Genomic DNA, 19,730 nt, shown 5'->3' with positions numbered 1-19,730 from the left:
TTAATTCAGTAATCCATCTTACACAACCTTATATTCCAACATTCAGTTTAATTTGGCTGACTTGCACACCTGCACATTACTCTGAAGATTCCTAGGCAGTTTGCAAATTTCTCCAGCTGACTGGAGACCCTCCTTTTTCCTTACTGCATCAAAGCTTTGTCCACCACTTAAGCCATCCATCTTTCCATCCTATACAAAAAAAAAAAATAAGAGCCCCATCTCATTAGGAAGCATCTTGCATTTAAGCTTTAAATTAATCTGACACCAGAAATTCCAAAGCATCTTAAAGTGCTTGAGACTGTTCCAATATAATATGTTTCGGTTACATTAACACTATGCATAGTTGGGTGCACAACACCTACTTGTGCTCAGAGCTACTTAGTGTGAGGCAACCAGGTTTTGTACCTGTACCACCACCACCAGTGGACACAAAATTCTACTCAGCTTGAGTGTAAAGATGAATCAAGTTGAAACACCTTAATCCCGTTTTGTTACCCAGTGCTGCATGTTACCTACTCTTTTAATTTCATGTTCAACCTTCTGTTTGCGCTCCCGCCTCTAGGCACAAAAATTTCAGTTATGCCAAGTTGACTGATGAGATTTAAGCTTAATCATTCGCTATGAGTAATACGGAATGAATTGATTTCTGCTTTCTTGCAGAAACAAGGTAGTAGTACTAACAACATTGTGTACAAGAATTGCTCAATTCCCCATATTTTCTTCCTGAAGTCTAAATTAAACACCACTTTTAATGACATAACTGAACTCTGCTTTGCCTACCATCTTACCTATTTTCACAGTATCAGAATTGTTACTACTCAAGCACAGGTGAGAAAGAAGGTAATGTAACCAGAGGCTAGAAGCCTGCTCAGCTGTAAGCCCTGCAATAACTTTCATTTTACATTTCTAAAACAAACTATGTTATTGTTAGACTCTCCAGGACAGCAGTATGGCCTATGCATTCATCTGGAAATACATATTTAAGCCCCTGTACAGTTGGTATTGCTTGATCTAGATGTTACATCTCTCTCGAATCAGCAGCTATTTTAATCAAAAGCCTAAAAAATTACTGAAGTGCTATTTGCATGCAGCCACAGACAAAGTATTTGATCCCTGGATGAGTCATACCTGCTTTGTACTGATAAAAGTGGACAGAGCCAATAGCAGGGGATGAACTAAGCTAATTCTTCTGTCTTATGCATAAAGCAGTTATTCAAGGGTCAAACACAGCAATACTGTGTTGATGTAAAAAGCAAAGCAGACCATCTTGCTATTCATACATAAAGTTTAATTGCCAGAATTATTTCCCCCAAGAAAGAATGAAATAGGAGGCTAAATATAGGCCTACAAAATGCACCTTATAAAGCCTCTGCTAATAGGTAGCTTTAGTCCAATACACTAGTGTGAAAAGCTTATGACAGGTAATACTACATATGCAACTCACTTCTTTGGGTTCCATATCAAACTTCTTTGGCCCCATCTGCTCCTTTGGCCCAACACTTGCAGCTCCCCAAGACTTCGGAGGGTTCTGTAACTGCTGTGATGACACTTGCTGCTGCCTGTCAGCTTTTTCCCAAGCCTCTCGAGTCTCCTGCTTCTTTTGTTCTGGCTCCTCCCTAACATGTGCAGCCCAAGCCTTCACAGGCTCCTGCTTCTTTTGCTCTGGCTCTTCCCTAACAGGCATTTCCCATGATTTCACAGGCTCTGGCTTCTTTTGTTCTGGTTGCTCCCTAGTTTGGGTTACCCAAGGTTTTGGAGATTCCTGCTTTTGTTCTGGTTCTTCCTTAACTTTGGTTACCCAAGGTTTTGGGGACTCCTGCTTTTTCTGTTCCTGCTCTTCCCTAACTTTTGCTACCCATGGCTTAGGCAATTCCTGTTTCTTCTGGTCCTGCTCTTCCCTAACCTTTGCTACCCAAGGTTTGGGGGACTCCTGCTCCTCTCGGACACGTGCTACCCAGGCCTTTGGAGCTTCTTGCTTCTTCTGTTCTTCCTCCTGAACACGGGTCTCCCAGGGCTTTGTAGACTCACGCTTCTGTTCCTCTTCTTTAACACGAGCTTCCCAAGGCTTTGGAGAATCTGGTCTTTTTGGTTCTTGCTGCCTAACACGAGCTTCCCAAGGCTTTAAGGTCTCTTGTTTCTGCTTCCGTTCCTGCTCTTCAATATCAACAAGCATTTCCCACGACTTTGGAGGTTCTTGCTTTCTAGCACACTCAGCTTCCCAAGATTTGGGCTCTTCTGGCTTCTTCTTGACAGAGTATTCTGCTTCAGGCAAATAACGCCTGTTGAGAAACTATATAGACCAAAGAAACTTAATGGCTCCCAAGAAAACATTTTGCTACTACAGTTCAGGTCAGTTAAGTTAGGTCACCCAGCTACTGAAAATTTCTGACTAAAAGGAGAGCCTAGACAGTTCAAGCACTAGCCATAGAAACTACATGGACAGCCATGGCTTTATCCTACAACACTGCAGACTAGCTTTGCTTGGCATGCCAGAGAAGCATGAAACAGTCCTGAACAGCACAAGTGAAACATTTGAAAGTGAAACAAGTGAAACATTGAGCCAAGTGAAGCTATTACCCTTATCCTCAATGCTAACTGATGTTCCTAGGCAGTGACAATATCAAGTTAATTTGTGATTTTTGTTGTTATTTTTATAAAGGTAGCTGTCCTCCTCAGCATCTAAAGTGTTGTGGTACGATACTAGTAGACATTCTGTAAAGTGTAGCAGCACCATTTCCCCAAAAAATCTTTGACCCTTTGGAACTCTACTAACTAAGTATAACCATCATTCTTAATGGAGTTTAAAGACTAAAAAGTCACCAGATTCTCAGATTTAGTACCACTGGACTTCAACTCCAAACTGTGTTTACTGTCAGTAAGTCTAAGAGTTCAATGAAGATGTCCTGAAGTTTTCCTGAGTTACTACTTTGTCATAAACAGGAAGTAAATATATGAGGCAAAGAATGTAAAAGGCTTATGGGCTGAGATTTTTTTCTGACAAGTCATCAGAAAAGCTTTAGAGTGAGGTAACAGTGTTACTAGTAGGTTACAAAAATGTGTTCTAGAGTACACCCTCTAGTGGGATACCTTGGAAACAGGGATTCAGCATTTTAAGAACCAGTATTTCCACTTACAAAAGGATACCCCTCCCCACCTTTTGAACCAAATCTAATGGTTTTTATGCTATTGCCAGTTGAAGCTTGAGTACTTAACTGAGGAGTCTGAAGGGCTGTTGAAACAGGTTTACACACCCTTGTGCACACAAGTTTGTCTTGGGATCCCTACTTTCCTGACAAATCAGAGCAAGACCTACATCATTCTCAATCCCGCCAATATCAAGTCTACTGCAATAAGCTTAGCTTTCAGAGACAGCTTTAGTAGATGTGTATTTTCTCTATCCTGTAGTACACAAAAGATCAGTGTGTTTCCACTCTAAAGGCTGATGGTTTGGTTTATTCAGGAAAGTGCCAAAACATTAAAGTACTATACTGCTTCATGTAATCCTGCCCCATTTATCCCAAAATACCCTAGCCATGAATTTGGGGTTAGAAACAGAAATGCAACCAAGTCTTTAATGCTTCCTACATAAAGCAACACCTAAGTTGCTGTTCAGACTCCTTTTAAGTTTAAAAAAAAAAGGGCTGCAGAAGTGCAGTTATGTTTCTGATAAGTCACAATACTAAAGAAAAACAATTAGTAGTGGAGTATCTTACCTCCTGTGGCTGTATTTCAGACTTCATAAGCTCCATAATGGATTCTAGAGAAAGGATGTTAATTTGTTTCAACTGATCAAATGCAGAAAGGCAGACCAAACAGTAGCAAGTCTTTAATTCCATTTAAATAGTAGTGCCAATTGCTAAACCAGACATTCTGAAAGCTCAGCTTCTCATTCAACATGCAATTTTTAGACAAGCTTTTACTTTCTGATTTGGTTTTACATTTGCAGAAATTTAGAGTTAAGCAAGAAACATTTTGTAGTATCCATAATTTGGTTATTGTAATATGTAACATTACCTACACCAGACAATTCTCACATCAACATGGAGGCTTGCTCAAAAGGCAAAAATATCCTATTACTATGAATTAGATTTTTTTCCCCTACAGTATTAGCCAGAATAGGGCTACAAGCCTTGCAGGTTCCATTTTAGTTACTACACAAGTAAGCTACAGCACAGGATTAGATTTAGCATCAAGCTATGCAAAGTCAATGCTCAGTTCAAGCTTATCCCAACATTATGCTACATAAATTGAACCCTGTAATATTCCACCTGGTTCTTTGACAGACTCTCCTTTTGACATCTGTCTTGTTCTCTCAGATTTTCTATTTACTTCTTCTTCCAATTCTTTCACTGGCACAGTGGTGCGAGGAGTCGGAATACTTTCAAAGTAGCCAGAGTCTAGAAGTTTGGATAACAGGTCCTTCATGTGTTTATCTGAAGAGTAAAAATCCATGAAGTTAACATATGAACACTTGAAATTAAGGAGTATTCAGATTATAGATCAAGACTCCTTACTTCCTCCCTTTATATAAACTGCAACTTCTCCAAGTTCACACATCTTACTGAGTTATAGCAATAAAGTTTTAGCAAAGGCAAGTATTTGTTAAACTGCTTTATATATTACAGCTGAAAACATCTTTGCAATCCAGAGGTAAGACTGCAGCTTGTGTTTAAATGCACACAAGGCAAACACTGAGTCACCTGGTCTCCCACATGCTTAGAAAGGGATTTGTTTACCATTAAAAACTAGCCAGCATTGATACTAAAAGCACATTATGCAGACTGTAGCATAGGTAAAACTAAACAAAGTCACTATGGAATTGCCCTACAAGACCCTCTTCCCCGTGTAGGATGGTAAGTCACAGAAGGAAAAGTTAAGAACTGCAAAAACAAGCTAGGGAAGAAAGCAAGAGATTGTTCCAGACTGAACTTAATCCTCTGAAGTTTTGGAAAAAAGTCAAAGTTGACATGGTTGAAGAAAAACTTAACTGTCTACTCTTTCCAATGAGCACTGTCCAGTTCCCTTCTTTATGCAAAAGAGACAGCAGCTTAGAACAGAGTAAGACCTCAGAAGTAGCAGTGATACTAGAAATTTTTTCAGAGGAGCTAGAGATAGGGCAGCCTTGAGAACAGGAAGAACATTCAGTGAAAGATCACTCCTACCAGTGACAGCCATATAAACAAGAATAGTAGCTAGAATTTAATATGGATATAAAAAATTGCCTTCCAAGGCAATGAATGCTAATAAGAAGTTATAACAGCTTTATCTGAAGTGTAGCTTGCATACAGAAAGATGGAAGACTGACACTAAAGGGACAGAGATACTGACAAAATAGTCACAAAAGTTTAGATGATAGCCAAAAAGCTACAAAAATTTGGAGTCCAAGATAACCAGGCAACTATCAGTTCATATCAACAGATACAAGGCTGAAGTTACCAGCTTGTAGCTTTACAAGGCCAGCTTGCACTTTGTCCAGAACTATATGAAAACAGTAGAACTGACAACTAAGTGTTAATATCTGTATGTAGAAATTAGATAGGGTACTTTAGTGCTCTCATCTAACAGTTTCAACAACACTGTTGTTGATGACAAATGAAAGGTTACTGCCACACAGCCATTACAAGACTCGAATAAATGGGACAAGCAAGGTCTATTTGCAATAGGAAAGACACTACAACTTAAGTAAGGATAGTTTCCTCACAAGCAAGTTCTAAATAGGAACACAGAATGTGTATGTTAGCCTACAACCAGGGTTTCTCAAACTAAAAGCCACAGACGGAAGAAAATATGTGGAGTCCCATAGCTTTTGGTGTGCTTGAAAAATGATGACATATGCAACATGTCAAAGCAAGACCATACTGTGCATGACTAGAGATCACTGCAAGTTCCACTAATGACTATCCTTCCTCAGCATGGTATCCTGCACTGTAGTCAGACAATGGGTATGAGCCTGGAATTCCTACAAGAACAGAGAATCTTCAATGCTGTGGGACCTTCAGCCTGGGGCCACTGAAGCTCTGTAATACACATCAGTATACTCAACTAAGCATTTCAATGGTGGACAGTGTTCCAATCTTAACCCATTTGCACATAACTATCCAAAAAGCTTCCCACTGCTGATTCTGTAAGGTATTCATGCATTGCCTTTTGAATTTCTACCATCATTATTCCTCAAAAAGGTGCTAGTACATTGGGAGAAGAACATGCTTTCTCTTCCAGGGAAAGATTTACTGTATTGTTTTGATCTGTACTTAAAACAGAACTTAGAACAAACAGCAGTTCATGCTTGGATAACTGCATTAACACACAGCACTCATAAGTGCTTTAATTTAGTAGCCTTCCATATATATTCATTTGTTTCAAGATGTTTGAATAGCACACAAATTTCCGATTTCCAAGTTATTTCTCTAGACAAGAGACTCACATGTTGTTCCAACCACAGGTTTCTCACTTCCTTCTAGAAGATCCCAGAAGTAGAGAGATGATTGTTCCATCTGGTCTTCCACACTAAAACAAATGACAGTTTTACCAGGTAGAATCATAGCCAAGATCAAGTCTTGTAGTATCCCAACACCCCTCACTTTAAGACACTGACTAATGTTTAGCCTTCCAAATTAAGGCTGTACACAGAGTGAATCCTAAGCCCATTATCCACTATTGAAAGCAATTCATCTGTATCTGTTAATACATGATTTAATCTAGCAGATATAGGTTCTTTTGTTGGTAATTAAGACAGATTAGAGAGCCTAGCACTATCCCACAAGACCATATGGCTGGACTACATTCCAAGCCAGGATTCCCAGACAGGGAAACAATTGCTGTTTAATCAGCTGATCACCTTGTTTACTGGATGCACATCTGCAGGGACAACTATCAACAGCTCCTGCCACACTGCTAGTTATTCAGAAACTTTGACATAGGTCCGTGATTCACCCCACCCCCTCCAGACAATGGATTTTAAAGTCCACCATGATGAAGTTCAGTATCCCAAAGGAAAGGATTATGCTTCTTGTGGAAGTGTAATACAATGAGAATTATCAGCTAAAAATAAAGTTTTTTCACTGGGGTGGACAGACTCCTATTGTGTGGCTTTGTATAAGCAGCTGTTCTCTAGAAGTTAACTTAAGACCAAAGATTTGGCAAGTTTAGCATATGACAAGTGATTAAAAGTTTTAGGAACTTAAGTTGTTTGAATATGGAAATAATCACTCTTATCCATAAACTGTTTCAACTTACCACCTAATAACTACTTTTTCCATATTTAAATACAATTCTTACTACACTATCTTAAAACAGACCAGCTGTCATGCTAAACATAAGCCATCATAGTACAAACATGACGCCAAGTTAGTACTGACATACGTTACATCTGTTGACAACTTGTTACCTGAAAATGTATGACATTTAGTGCAGAGGTATAAAAACCTTCAGTCAAATTTTTAAAACTACTTTAAAGCTAATAGCAAGAGAGCCTCAGGACTAGCACCTTACATTTCTTTGGAATAAAGCACCACCTCTGGATCATCATGCGAGTGGAATATAGAATGGTTCTATGTTTACCACACTTTTTTCATTTCGTGAACAGTGAGACCTCAGGGAAGCAGCACACCACCAGCCTCCCTGCTTATGATGGTATTGGATTATCTCCCCTCAACCCCACAGGGAGACATAAGATGGCAGGGCTTGTGTGTAACTTGCATAACTGAGACTAACTACTGCGACTTTCCTTTAATGCTCTGAATGAGGTAAATCTGCTACATTCCTAGTCTCAGACTAAAGCAAGTGTACTGAATAGAATTTTAATTAGTGTCCCAAAACATAATATTTCAAGACATGGCAGTGTCAAACAGAGGACATTTACTGTAATGAATGAAGCATACCAATTAGACAAATCTTGAACTTACCTCAAGTTCTCATTTCTTTCTGGACATGTCAGTTTTGCAAATCTTATGAGGTAGTCTAGTTCTTTAGAAGGCAAGTATATTGCACCATTCACACCACCTTTGAAATCTTTCTGAACATGCTCTTGAGTGAAGTTCTGCAGCACATACTGGACTTGAAGTATTGTACGCAGTTTTTTCTTCTCTGCTTCAAGCTTCAATAGACTCTCTCTTCGCTGGGCCTTCCTCTGTGCTTTCAGCAGCTATTTCAATACATGAATTCAACAGTTAAACATGGTGGTTTAGTAACAGGATTCTAGGATAAAACACATCAATTTACAGTATTGATTCATCCTACATTGATCAAACTAACTATTAATTTTGGTTAGATAACAGAAGCTCCTAATTCTGTCTTCAGATACCCAAGATCTTTCAAGCTCCTCCTCTGGAAGAGTTCCCCATTTATCTACTAATTCTCTACACATCTAGCTTTTAGTCAAACTAGATACTGGTAGCTTCACTTGTGATATACCTTTATGATATTTAGATCCTGATTATGCTTCCTAGTTGCTTTATTATAGCAGCTTTCACAACTGAATATAAGGAATTGATCGAATTGATACCAATGCACAAATCCAAGCCTAGCTGATCTTTAACATTTATCACATGAAGTTAGTGATGCAGAAGTTGTCTCAAATTTCTCCTAGTGAGACAGCTGCCTCTTCACTTTTGAATACTCCAATTTAAATGATACAGCAGAATCCTACAGTTACTCTTATTTCTGTTGGCAGAAGACTGAAGCACTCATTAAATAAGCAACAACACAAGTCACAGAACATACAGAGACCTCATGCATTTGAGAAATTTCTCATCATGCACTAATAGAATTATGCAGCAAAAGCTATCCAAGTAACTGCAGAATTTAAAATTCCTCAATATGGGGTATCTTAAGCTTCTTCGCAAGTTCTATGAAAATTTAGTTTTCTAAAACACACTGTAAAGCATATAAGGATGTTGTTGCCAGAACAGCTCCTAGTGTTCCAGTAATGTGTACTGGCTGTAGAATCCATACTGGTAGAAGTAGAGCCAAGGAAAAAACAAAGTGGGTTAGCCTTTAAATATAGCATAAGTTCAAGAACAAACGTGAACTGGTAGAAATTAATGCTGGATTACTGAAAACACATACAGAAAGATACACTGGCTTGCAGTCCTTCATTTCTGGTATTTTATGGGCAGCTACACAGAGAAAAGCAATAGGAAGCAATCCAAGTTTTGACATTCAGCACAGTAGTTTCTACATTCAACATACAATAACTAAGGGAACCCAAAGCAGCAACATTGCTGAAAACACTCTTAAATATCTGCTCGCATAGTGCTTTGAGAGATTTACTGCACTAGCTGGAATTACTACATATACAAGAAAAGCCTCTCTAGCAAAATTGTTTGGGTCTCAGTCAACAGTGAGACAAGCTATTTTACCAGTCCTTCAGTATTCTGTAAGAGGCAGAGAAATAATGCCAGAGCAGTGACTAATCATGTTTAGCATCCCCAGCACTACCTTGTATCAGCTCTTTTCATAAGGATGCTATTTGCTTGAGCAAAGAGACCAATTCCTCCAAAGATAAAACACTTGCTTACATAAAAGTGTATGTAGTACTTTAAACCCTGAATAAAGACCTAAAAAAACCACTAGATCTGTGACTTGCCATAATTAGAGATAACTACAGCAGAATAAGTGGCAAACTCCACAAGCTTCAGTAAAATTTTATTGAGAGCTGTATTTCTCTCTGAAACCAAAGTGGTTTAACCCCAGCACTTTCCTGCACCAGAAACATCAAAACATTCTGTTTGGAAGGGATCTCAGGATGTCATCTAGCCCAGCCTCCAGAACAAAAGCTACACTGAATCAAGACCAGATTGCTTAGGGCTTTGTGCAGTTGGGCCTTGAAAAGATCCAAGGACAGATTTTACTACTTCTCTAGGCAGCCCATGCTAGTGCTCGATTATCCTCAGAGTAACCATTTTCTTCCTATCTAGTTGGAACCTACTATTTCAATTTATGATCTTTCCTTCTCCTACCACATCTCTCAGCAAAAAGCCTGGCTCCATCCTTTCAGTAATCTCTTTGGTATTTGAAGGCTAATATTGCATCTCCTGACAAGCCTTCACTTCACCAGGCCCAAGCAGCCCAGTTCTTCCAGGCTCTCCTCACAAGTCTTATGCTCCAGCCCCCAGCCAGAGGCCCATCACTGGACTCACTGAAGTTTCTGTAGCCTTTGCATACCAAGTGATCAGAAATAGACACAACTGGTTAACAAGTACCAAATAATCAGTTCTCCTTAATCTACTGGTCCTCAGTTTAAGTCTAGCCTTCACTGCTCCAGCAGCATACTTAATTTACTTTGCCTGCTGCCCACAAGGACCTGCATGTCCTTTCCAGTAGAGCTGCTCCCCCACCACTCTGCACCTATGCAGGGGATTAGTCCACCTCAGGCACAAGCTACCTGCAAGATAGTTAACAGTTTCATACCTAAGTAAACAAAAGTAATCTCCAACACAGCTGAGTTCCAATGACTCAATTTACTTAAGCACAAGTTCTTACAGGGCTACAGAGTGAATAACTATACTGTGGAGGTCAGTGGTACACAAAATTGTCAACATTTACTCTGCTCTACTCACTACTCCAGACAGTTTAAGCACATTGTTCCCCCAAGTTCCAGGACAGAAAATTCCCAGTCTTCTGCATGTTGGCATATAAGTGTAGCCATTAGAAGAGCAGCACAAACCTTGCAGTTACCTCCTGACAATATAGGGAAGAGCATTTTATACTTACATCTTGGCTAAGTCCTGAAAAAGTCTTCTGAAGCTCCTTGGCAAATTCCAAGTTGTGTACTACTTCATCATATTTCTCTACTGCCTCCTACAAAGGAATAGATAAAAATGTATTTTTCATGCTTAAGACTACTGGTTACATCTCAATCCCCTTGTACCTAAGGTGTCATTAAGAACTAGTAATTTAGTGTGTACTTCTCCGAAACTGTAACTTTAAAGATACTATGTCTGTAACTGGTACTTTAAATTTAGTGGTGACTATCATTCACCCATGACTGAGTTGCAGTACAAAGACAGCTCATACCACCACACAGATATCCTACAAGTTTGGCTGTATTAGACTTTCCAGGCAACATCTTGTGCAATACTCAGTATACTAATGTTGAAACGGGAAAGCCTGAATACCAGTTATTTCATTTTTCCTTTTGTTCCCATAGGTGTCAGCAATCAGAGGTAAACAGCTACTTAAAATCAGATACTGATGTGAAAGCCTAGAAGGAATACAGGAGACAGACAAGTTCAGCACAGATCTTTTACCCTGATTCTTAGGTGAATGCATTTACAGATAATTTGTACAACCTTCAGCAAGAAAGCAATACAGAAGGCAAGTCACACTTTTAGAAAAAAGTCTTTCAAATTTAGTTTCCACAAATAAAGCAGTGTTCCTGTCTTCACTAATGGCTTTAACCAATATTTCACTAGCCAGTCTTCAAAGAGACAGAAGTAGATTATTAATTGCATTTTGATATACCCTCTTTTTTATGAGTTCTTCCCCACTAAGGAGTCAGTTCATTTTTATAAGTCTCATTGGCAGCTCTGAAGATAACAAAATGCTGTAGTTCAGACATGCTGCCCATATCCTCATACCATAAGGCATGCCTGGGAAGTAACAAGTTTAATTTCAGTTGTTCACATGTGCTTTACACTCAGTTTGGTTTATGCTTATGACATGATATCAGAAGTTTTTCTAGAATGGGCCCATCAGTCTAATATAAAGCTCTTTCAAAGTAGTGTTAGTGTTAAGTGTTTCACCAGTGCAGTGACAAAAGCTTAATCTACTGTCCCAATAAGATTTGGGACATGTGCAAATTCCATGTGTGTTCCTAAGCAACTAGAAAACAAGTTACACATTTGTTTGTTCAATCAGTTTGATTGTTCAGTTACTTGTATTCACTTATTTGTAGTATACTAGACATTACTAGGTCTAAATGCTACTCATCACAACAAAGTGCATGAGTTACTGTAAAGCACTCATCTGGTAGTTTAAGTTGTCCTCACACAATTTATCAAGAAACTTTTAAGAACGAATTAGCAAGTTCACTTAGCACTTGAGAGAATGACTTCTAAGACCCTAACACCCACACATTTGATATTGGAGGAAGACTCAATTTAACACCAACAACTTTCTAGACAGATAGCGGTAATTGTGCTTTTAACCACGCAAATCCCAGAGTAAACTCCCTACCTGAAAACATCAAGAACAGTTACCACTGCTCTGATGACAAGCTATAACTCAGCCTGCAGGAAAGCAATAGCTTTGTCACACTTGTTATTAACATTCATTAACAGCATGGTGGAGTAACAGTACTGAGGAAATTCTGCTCAGCTTGCAAAACGGCACAATATTGCCACTGAAAGCATTTAACTTGCTGGAAGCTCCTCATTTTTGAAAAAATGTTTCCTAAAGTAAGGCTAGCACACACAGTAGCTCTGGCAGGCATGCACCATAAGCAATTACAGTTTAATCCAAACTGCTTGCAAAAGAAGTTCATCACCAGATGTGCACTTCTTCCTCTGTCAGAGAAACAATGAAAAATATATATGACATCAAGTTACATTAGAGCTCCACTGTATTATAGGCAGTTACGTTTCTTTAGGCAAGTGTCCAAACTATTAAGCTCTGCTTTAGCTTCAATCACCAGGTCCCAGTATTTGTACATACATTGGGAATTTGCATCTGAAAGGTACAAATGCAGTATTTCTGTATCTTAATCACTGAAACAAGGGTCTTGACTGGACTATTAGTTAAATACTGAGTTGATATGTGCTTCTACAATAGTCATCTGAACAGTCTGACTACCACTGGTCAGTTCACTAGCAAGACTGAATCGAAGCCCCCATTTTAGAAGCCTGAGATATCCCAGAAACTGGGATAAAAATACTAATACTTAAAAAGTTAAGCTCAGCTGGGAATACTGAAAGCCAGTAACCAAGCTAATTGCCTACATGTTTTCCAAAGTTAGTGCTGCCGGGTGCATTTGCAAGAAAAACATCTACACAATCCTTCACCTCTTTAGTTCCCCACATCTTAACTTCACTTTCACCTAACAGCTTTTCACAGTCCAGGGTGTATACCAAAGACAAATAATCAAATTTAGAAGTAGGTTTAGAATGTGTTCAAGACTGATCAAACTTACACAGAATACTGTTCAATAGTCTCACTGTTAGTGACAGAAGAAGACAGATGTATTTAACACCTATGATCTAAACACAAAAGGCTCTTGCCTGCCTGATTCCAGATTGAGTTTAGAGGAACTAAAAGGTCATCATCCTACTTCAAACCATCAGATTTAATTTGTTTACTTCTGCACTTGAGATGGCAAGAGACTACATCAGATTTTGTAGTTAAGTGCTAAATAATCATTCACTCCAATAGGTCTACTCTACTTTCAAGTAGCAAGTTATCATTTCCCCTCTTATCCCATTTATGTCTAGTTCTCATGTATAAATGATTCAGAGTAAGGAAATAGTACTGTGTTCTCATACTGCTGCACTGTGATAAAGCTAACAGTCAATGAAGTATTCTTCCAACTGGTTCATTAACAGGATCAGCACTACCACTGAAGTGTCAGTGCCCATTATCACACAATTGTTCTTTAGCATGTGTGTGAAGTAAATTTTAAAAATGTGACTCCTAGATGACTAGAGCAATAAACCCTTTGGATTACGTGACACTGCTACTCAGACCTGCTTAAGCAGCAATAGCTTTCATGTTTACAGAAACCTGGTTTCAGTTCTAGAATCCATTCTAGTCCAAGAGAGAAAAAAAGCCAGAACTACTGTTTTAACATCAGGCAAGTTTAAGCTAGCTCCACAAAGAGGATCACATTTGTTGATTAGTGATCTTGCATCCTGGCATTCCAAACTCTAGCAACCTTAGGTACAAAATAGACTTATTGTTCTAACAGCATTTGAGAGTGCTGGCAACTCCCAGCCATCTAATAGCAGCACTAGAAGGACAGGAGAGTATTCCCCATTAAGCCAGTAATTCATAGCTAGATTCTTGTACTAGGGAAGCCTTTAGATCCCATGCAAGTTAAACCAGTGTCTTCCTTTGTACCAACAGGGACTGTCAGTTATACTTTAACAGCTACTTGTAACCAACAGCACTGTGCAGCCAACAGGCAATTCCAAGTAACACCTGTTAATGAAGAAGTCATGAGGATTAATTAGCTAGCCCAGAAGTCTTGAGGTTTGTGTTCAAACACTGCAATGCCTTGTAGATAAGCTGCATACAGACACCCCATCAAGAAATAAAGGTGCAGGAGCACCAAAGCTGAAAGTCTACAGAGCAGAGATAAACAAGGACCTTCTACTACTTCAGTACACAACATGAAGGTAAAAGTAGAAGACAAAGTTTGTGGGCTCATTCAGCTTAATTACCAATAATTTGTCCATTTGGTTTTGTGAAAAACTAATGCAAGCCTGGAGGCATTACTTCTATAAAACCACACCACCACCTCCTTTAGTAACCTATGCCTTCTGACAAGTTTGAAGATTTTGAGGCCACCCACTCCTGCAAAAGCAAACTTACCAACTGGTCTTGATTGAGGGCTTCTCCCTTCTTCAGGCGATCTTTGTAGTCTTCTAGTTTGAGCTGTAGGAAAATCCAAAGCAAATCTTTAATATTGATTTCTGTCTAATGTGGAGTATGGGGTACAAGTGAAGTTACATATTCTTTCCATATTTTAAGTTATCTGCATACTGCAACAGAATAGGAATTTTACTACTACTACTTATTTTCAGGAGAAAGGAACATAGGAAGTTTTGCTATGCCTTTGATTTGGCAATCTCAGTCTCCAGGACTGCTACTTCCCTTTCTCATCTTTTATCTTTCATTTCATACTTGCTACCTTTGTTTCATTTAAGAAATACTAATGCATTGACCCTGGATCTTTAAGGGGCTCCAAACACACCCAGTATCCTCATTTTAAACTAAGCTTTTTTAACTAAATTCCAGCATTGACTTGGTAAAGCTATCTTATCCTTGAATAATCCTACTTAATTTTCCGGAGCATGTCTTTCAAAGTCTGGCTTCAGTTATATCAAAGATTTTACAGCACTATTTCCTAAGAAAGTGGACTAACGTCTTTAGGAAAGAATTAAGATTTATTTCCAATATACTGAAATAGTCTCTAAAAGCTGATGTAAACTATACAAAATTAAACTATTACGTGTTACAAGCTTCTTTATACACACACAGAAAAGAAAGGGGAGTTCACTGCCATGAAGGTGAATACCATTTCATTTGTATATCTACCCACATAGGATTTACTGACACAGTATCTATAGGAGCCTAGGACTAGGAATACTTTCCGCTCATTCTAGTAAGTCACACTTTCATTTGCTGGTGAGGCCATATTGTCATTCATGTGAAAGAATCAAAGATACTCGAGATATTCACAACAATAAGCTTCCTTGGACAGAAGCAGAATACAACAGAAAGTTGGTTAATCACCCAAGGAAAACATGCTTATCTGACATTATTCAAAATTACAGTATGATGCGTGACGTGAGACAGCAGTAATACTGCATTTCCTGCAGGTGGATCAAGTCCTCCTAGCCACATGGCCAGAAGTCTGATCTACTCCCTCTTCTCACCCTAAGACATAACACAAAGCTTTTCAGATACCTAGAGAAGCACAACATATTCATACATTTGCTTTGCTTGTAATCCTGACCCAGTACCAAAAGCAACAGCACCATTATTTCTTATATCTTACAGAAAATGGCATTTTCCCAATTAAAAATTATGCACATAGCCTTCAGTCACCTGCCAATCAACTGAAAAGTCTTAGAATGCAAAAGCCTGATCAGCTATAGCCACAATATTTTAGGTTTATCATTATCTCAGTTCTTATTAACACTATTCTATTTCCCCCACCCCAGAAAAGTACAGTTCAAAGCAAGAAAGCAGGCTTTGGACACTTTCTCTTTAAAAGCTTTCTAATGAATAACATTTGTCTATATTTAAAATATAAAAGTCAAAGATTTATGCAAAGTGAAGTGCAATACATATTTAATACAATTTGACATTTCCATGAGTCAGAGGAAACACTGTTCCTAATTTCCAATTTTACATACATCTCTACATCCTAATATTAGATGGATGTAATCAATAGAAGAAATACGAAGATTTATGCAAGACCACAAACCATCTCCAAATCAGTTCCAAGTTAGTTCTGAACTGATTCAGTCTATTAGAGAAGCATCCCCAGTTTTGATCAACATTCAATTACTTTTGCTAACTATTGGACATGTAGTGTAAAACCAGCAGCTGAGAACAGGTTTATAGTTAGCTGCATTCCTGATTCCCTGAAAGAATAATGTTATGCTCACACAATGTCAAATACAAGTAGCTCATTTCAGAACAGTAAGAGTCAAGAACACCATTCTTTACTATACAGAGGTTATAAATGATAATAAAAAAGACACTAGCAAATCCACATTTGGGTCCTTTCACAGGTTATTTTAAAAAATCCATGATTACTTTTATATACACACACAACCTTATTCCAGCTATTATAAAACAGGCACTGAGTTTCACAATTAGCAATTTAAATATGGGCCATACCAAAGAAAAACAAGTTACCTTCTTTTTCTCAATGTTCCTGATCTTGTGTTTGAGGCAGATAAGCCCATTATCAATGTAAGTCTCATATGCCTGGGAAGGAGAGGCTGCCGAGTTCAGCGCAGACTGCAGGGGGCTGGAGGGAGGTTGGCTCTCCCCTGACGGGTTCACCTGCTGCTTGGCCGCCTTCATGCTCTTATCCTCCCCCTCCTCTGACCGGCCTGACGGTGATGATGGGCGACGGAAAGGGGCTTGGGAAAGCTGCACCATTGAAATGGATGGAGCTGCAAAGAAAACCCTTTCATTTAGCTCTCTCTTGCCCCCCCGCCCTTTTTTTTTTTTAAGTTACATCTTTTCTTATCACACATTCAGAAAAATGTAGCCACAAAATCGAGCCTCACAAAGAATTCATCACAATCTTTCACACTTCTCCCTCCCCCTTTCAAAATATCTGTAGCAGGAATGTCAAAGCAAGGCAAACTTTGTATTGTTCAAGTCTCCCCACCCATCCAGACACCAGAAATCCTTTACATAGGCAGAATCAGACAGCACAGGGGATGATTCCAGAAACCCAATATAGTGCCCATATAAAACTAGGCAGGTTTCCTGCACACATCACCCACAAGGGAAAAAAAAACTGCAAGCAAGCAATTGCAAATCATGCTGCCAGCCTTGCATCCAGACTGCAGCCTGAATGAAGATGGAGAAGTGGCATGCCTGAAGGTATAGCCCCTCTTCTTCTAACCCCCATTAAATCAGTTTTACCCCTTCATGACCTTTGAAGCAATCCAACCGAGCATTTAAACTAAAAAGATTTCAATTGAAAGAGTGAAGACAAAAAAAATGCTTAAAACTGCTTAATAAAGCAAGCAGCACACTCAGTTATAACGGCATCATTCTTCCTGATGAATTGGTCTCTGCCTACACCCATCCAGAAGATGTGCTTGTGCCATGGCAAGACACCAGCTTTGATGGGAGGGGCTGGGCTTTAACCTTGAACAGAGAATTTCTGTAAGAGATGCTCCGCCACCCTCATCTTCAACTACTTACACCTGCTCCTGGAAAGCAATGACACCACATTTCTGCCTCCCTGCCCACCAAGGAGGCCTGCAGCACATGACCCCAGCGGGCACCAGCCGCCCACGGCGAGGGAGGCGAGGGGCCGAGGAGGAGAAAACCTGCATTTATGGCCCCAGGATGCCCGCTCGGCCCCCGCCAGCGGGCAGGGAGGTGCCTCCGCACCTCACCCCGACGACTCCGAGGCCTGCCGAGGGGGCAGCCCGGGGTCAGGCCCTCATCACGCCCTTGCCAGGGACGGCGACGAAACACGTCCCAGGGAGGGCACGGCCGCCGCCGGCCCCTCGCCCCACAAGCCTCGCCGCCGCTCCCTGAGCGCGGCAGAGGAGGAGGAGGAGGGAGAGAAGAGAGCGGCGGGCTCCTTCCTGCCGGAGTCGCCGTCCCGGGGATTCACCTCCTCCGCCACCGCCGCTTCCTGCGCCTGCTCGCGCCGCCGCTCCCGCTGCGGGGGCCGCAGCCGGCCCCGCACCGCCTCGCTCCCGCCTCCCCGCTCACCTCGGTGCCCGCACACGCTCAGGCCCGCCCCGCCGCCCGCCCCCCGCCTGATATAGCGGCCGCGGCGGGGCGGGGCGGGGCGGGGGCGGGGCCCGCCGCGGAGGTCGCCGCCCGCCTCCCAATCGCCGGCGCCGCCTCACCTGCCTGTCTGTCTTCCCGCTCTGCGCCGCCGCGCCTCACGTGACGCGGGGAGAGGGGGGGACCGTTACTCGGGGCGGGGAGTCGTTACCCGTCAGCGTGTGCGAAGGGGCGGGGTGTCTCCCTGTGAAGGTCAGGGTGCCCCACCCGGGGCCCGCCCTTGGGTCGGGGCTCTCCGGGTGCAGGGGCTGGGGCGTCCAACTGCCCGGTAAGACCTGGGGCTCCTCCGGAGCTTTGCGTGGACGAGGGACCCGAGCGACGGTCCTGGCGGGAGGCGGGGAACAGGGCGTCCTGTGAGAGCGCGGCCTGCCGCCAGCTTCATAGGGAAGGGGTGTATGGCGTGGCAGCACCCCGTGCCTTGTTCTGTCCGTAAGGGAGAGGTTCGCACGGGTCCCCGGTGAAGCTATGATCCGCTGCCTAGTCGCGTGTGTCACAATGGCCTCTTAAAACAGTTGGCCCAGGACAGGCTGGCTTCTCTCTCCAGGCAGCCCTGAGAAAAGGGTCTCATCGCTCCAGTGCAAGGGGATCCCCACCTCCACCTATTCGCAACGCAGGGCCCAGTCGCACCCTTGCACTAGCGTGGGCTGGGTGGCTGCGGGACAGCACGAAAGGGTGGTCTGTGCCTGTTTAAACCAGCAGAAAGGTTCCTCCAGGCCAATACGGAGCCCCTTGAGGAGACTTACAGGGCTGTGGGTCATCTTACATAACGGAAGATGTGTATGTCCTCTATAAATGCAACCCTATTATTTAAACACTTGATAGCTGGTAAAAGCACTTAAGCCCACTGAACATAGACGATAAAATAATCACAAACTTTTGTTAACCTCTAACAATGCCATCGGCGCCACACAAGGTATCAAAGGTTGGAAGACTAGAGAAAACAGACCTTCCAAAGACTGGAGGACCAAGCTGGAGTTACGTTTTCTGTGTTTCTCTCTTTGTGGCCATTACCTCAAAAAGCAATAAATAATATAGCAAATTCAGAGAGATTCTGAAAGTTGTGCAAGTTAGGAAAATAGAGACATTTTGAAAGAGACAAAAATGTCAGTAAGGAAGGATTGTGAAGAGAGGTTTTACAGAACACAAAAGGTGCTCGTGTAGCACACAGGATGGATGAGAGAACTGGAGAGGAAGGGCTCATACAAAAGAAAGATTGCATTTAAAAGTAAAACCAAGCAAATGATAGGTGATTCAAACAATAAGGAGAATTCACGGAGTACTGCAGAATCAGATTCAGCCATATGGAACCACCTGTAGCATCCACAGTCTTGCCACTTCTGGTTTAATCACAAGTCTCAAAATACTTTATTTTTCTTAAAGCCCTAGCTCCTAGAATAAGGTCAGTCACTTTGTGAGGCTAGTTTTCATGACTGAGAAGAAATGCTAATGAATAAGACACAGCTTGCGTCCAGGATCAGCAACATACACTGAAAGCCTTTCTAATAGATTTCTGTTCT

General features: G+C 41.1%; 1 protein-coding gene across 6 annotated transcripts in view; it reads right to left on the bottom strand.

The window, feature by feature from the left end:
* Positions 1–18,309, bottom strand: part of CAPRIN2 (caprin family member 2) — a 36,047-nt gene extending 17,738 nt beyond the window's left edge. Inside the window, exons 1-10 of one of the 6 annotated variants that reach the window (XM_072872710.1) lie at positions 18,276–18,309; positions 16,585–16,847; positions 14,527–14,589; positions 10,714–10,800; positions 7,905–8,143; positions 6,425–6,507; positions 4,269–4,433; positions 3,714–3,757; positions 1,445–2,290; positions 70–189 (exon numbers count right to left, since the gene is read on the bottom strand). In XM_072872710.1, coding sequence (XP_072728811.1) covers positions 70–189; positions 1,445–2,290; positions 3,714–3,757; positions 4,269–4,433; positions 6,425–6,507; positions 7,905–8,143; positions 10,714–10,800; positions 14,527–14,589; positions 16,585–16,833 — 1,896 coding nt within the window. In that variant the 5' untranslated portion in view covers positions 16,834–16,847; positions 18,276–18,309. Of the gene's footprint in view, positions 1–69; positions 190–1,444; positions 2,291–3,713; positions 3,758–4,268; positions 4,434–6,424; positions 6,508–7,904; positions 8,144–10,713; positions 10,801–14,526; positions 14,590–16,584; positions 16,848–17,613; positions 17,738–18,034; positions 18,197–18,275 lie in introns of those variants that run through there. The other 5 variants (XM_072872702.1, XM_072872694.1, XM_072872729.1 and 2 more) reach the window with 5 other exon arrangements.
* Between the last annotated feature and the right edge of the window lie 1,421 nt (positions 18,310–19,730).

Source organism: Ciconia boyciana, chromosome 1 (genome assembly GCF_034638445.1).
Source record: "Ciconia boyciana chromosome 1, ASM3463844v1, whole genome shotgun sequence".
NCBI lineage: Eukaryota > Metazoa > Chordata > Aves > Ciconiiformes > Ciconiidae > Ciconia > Ciconia boyciana.
The sequence above is the reverse complement of the archived record's forward strand: the minus strand, read 5'-3'. Positions and strand labels throughout refer to the sequence as shown.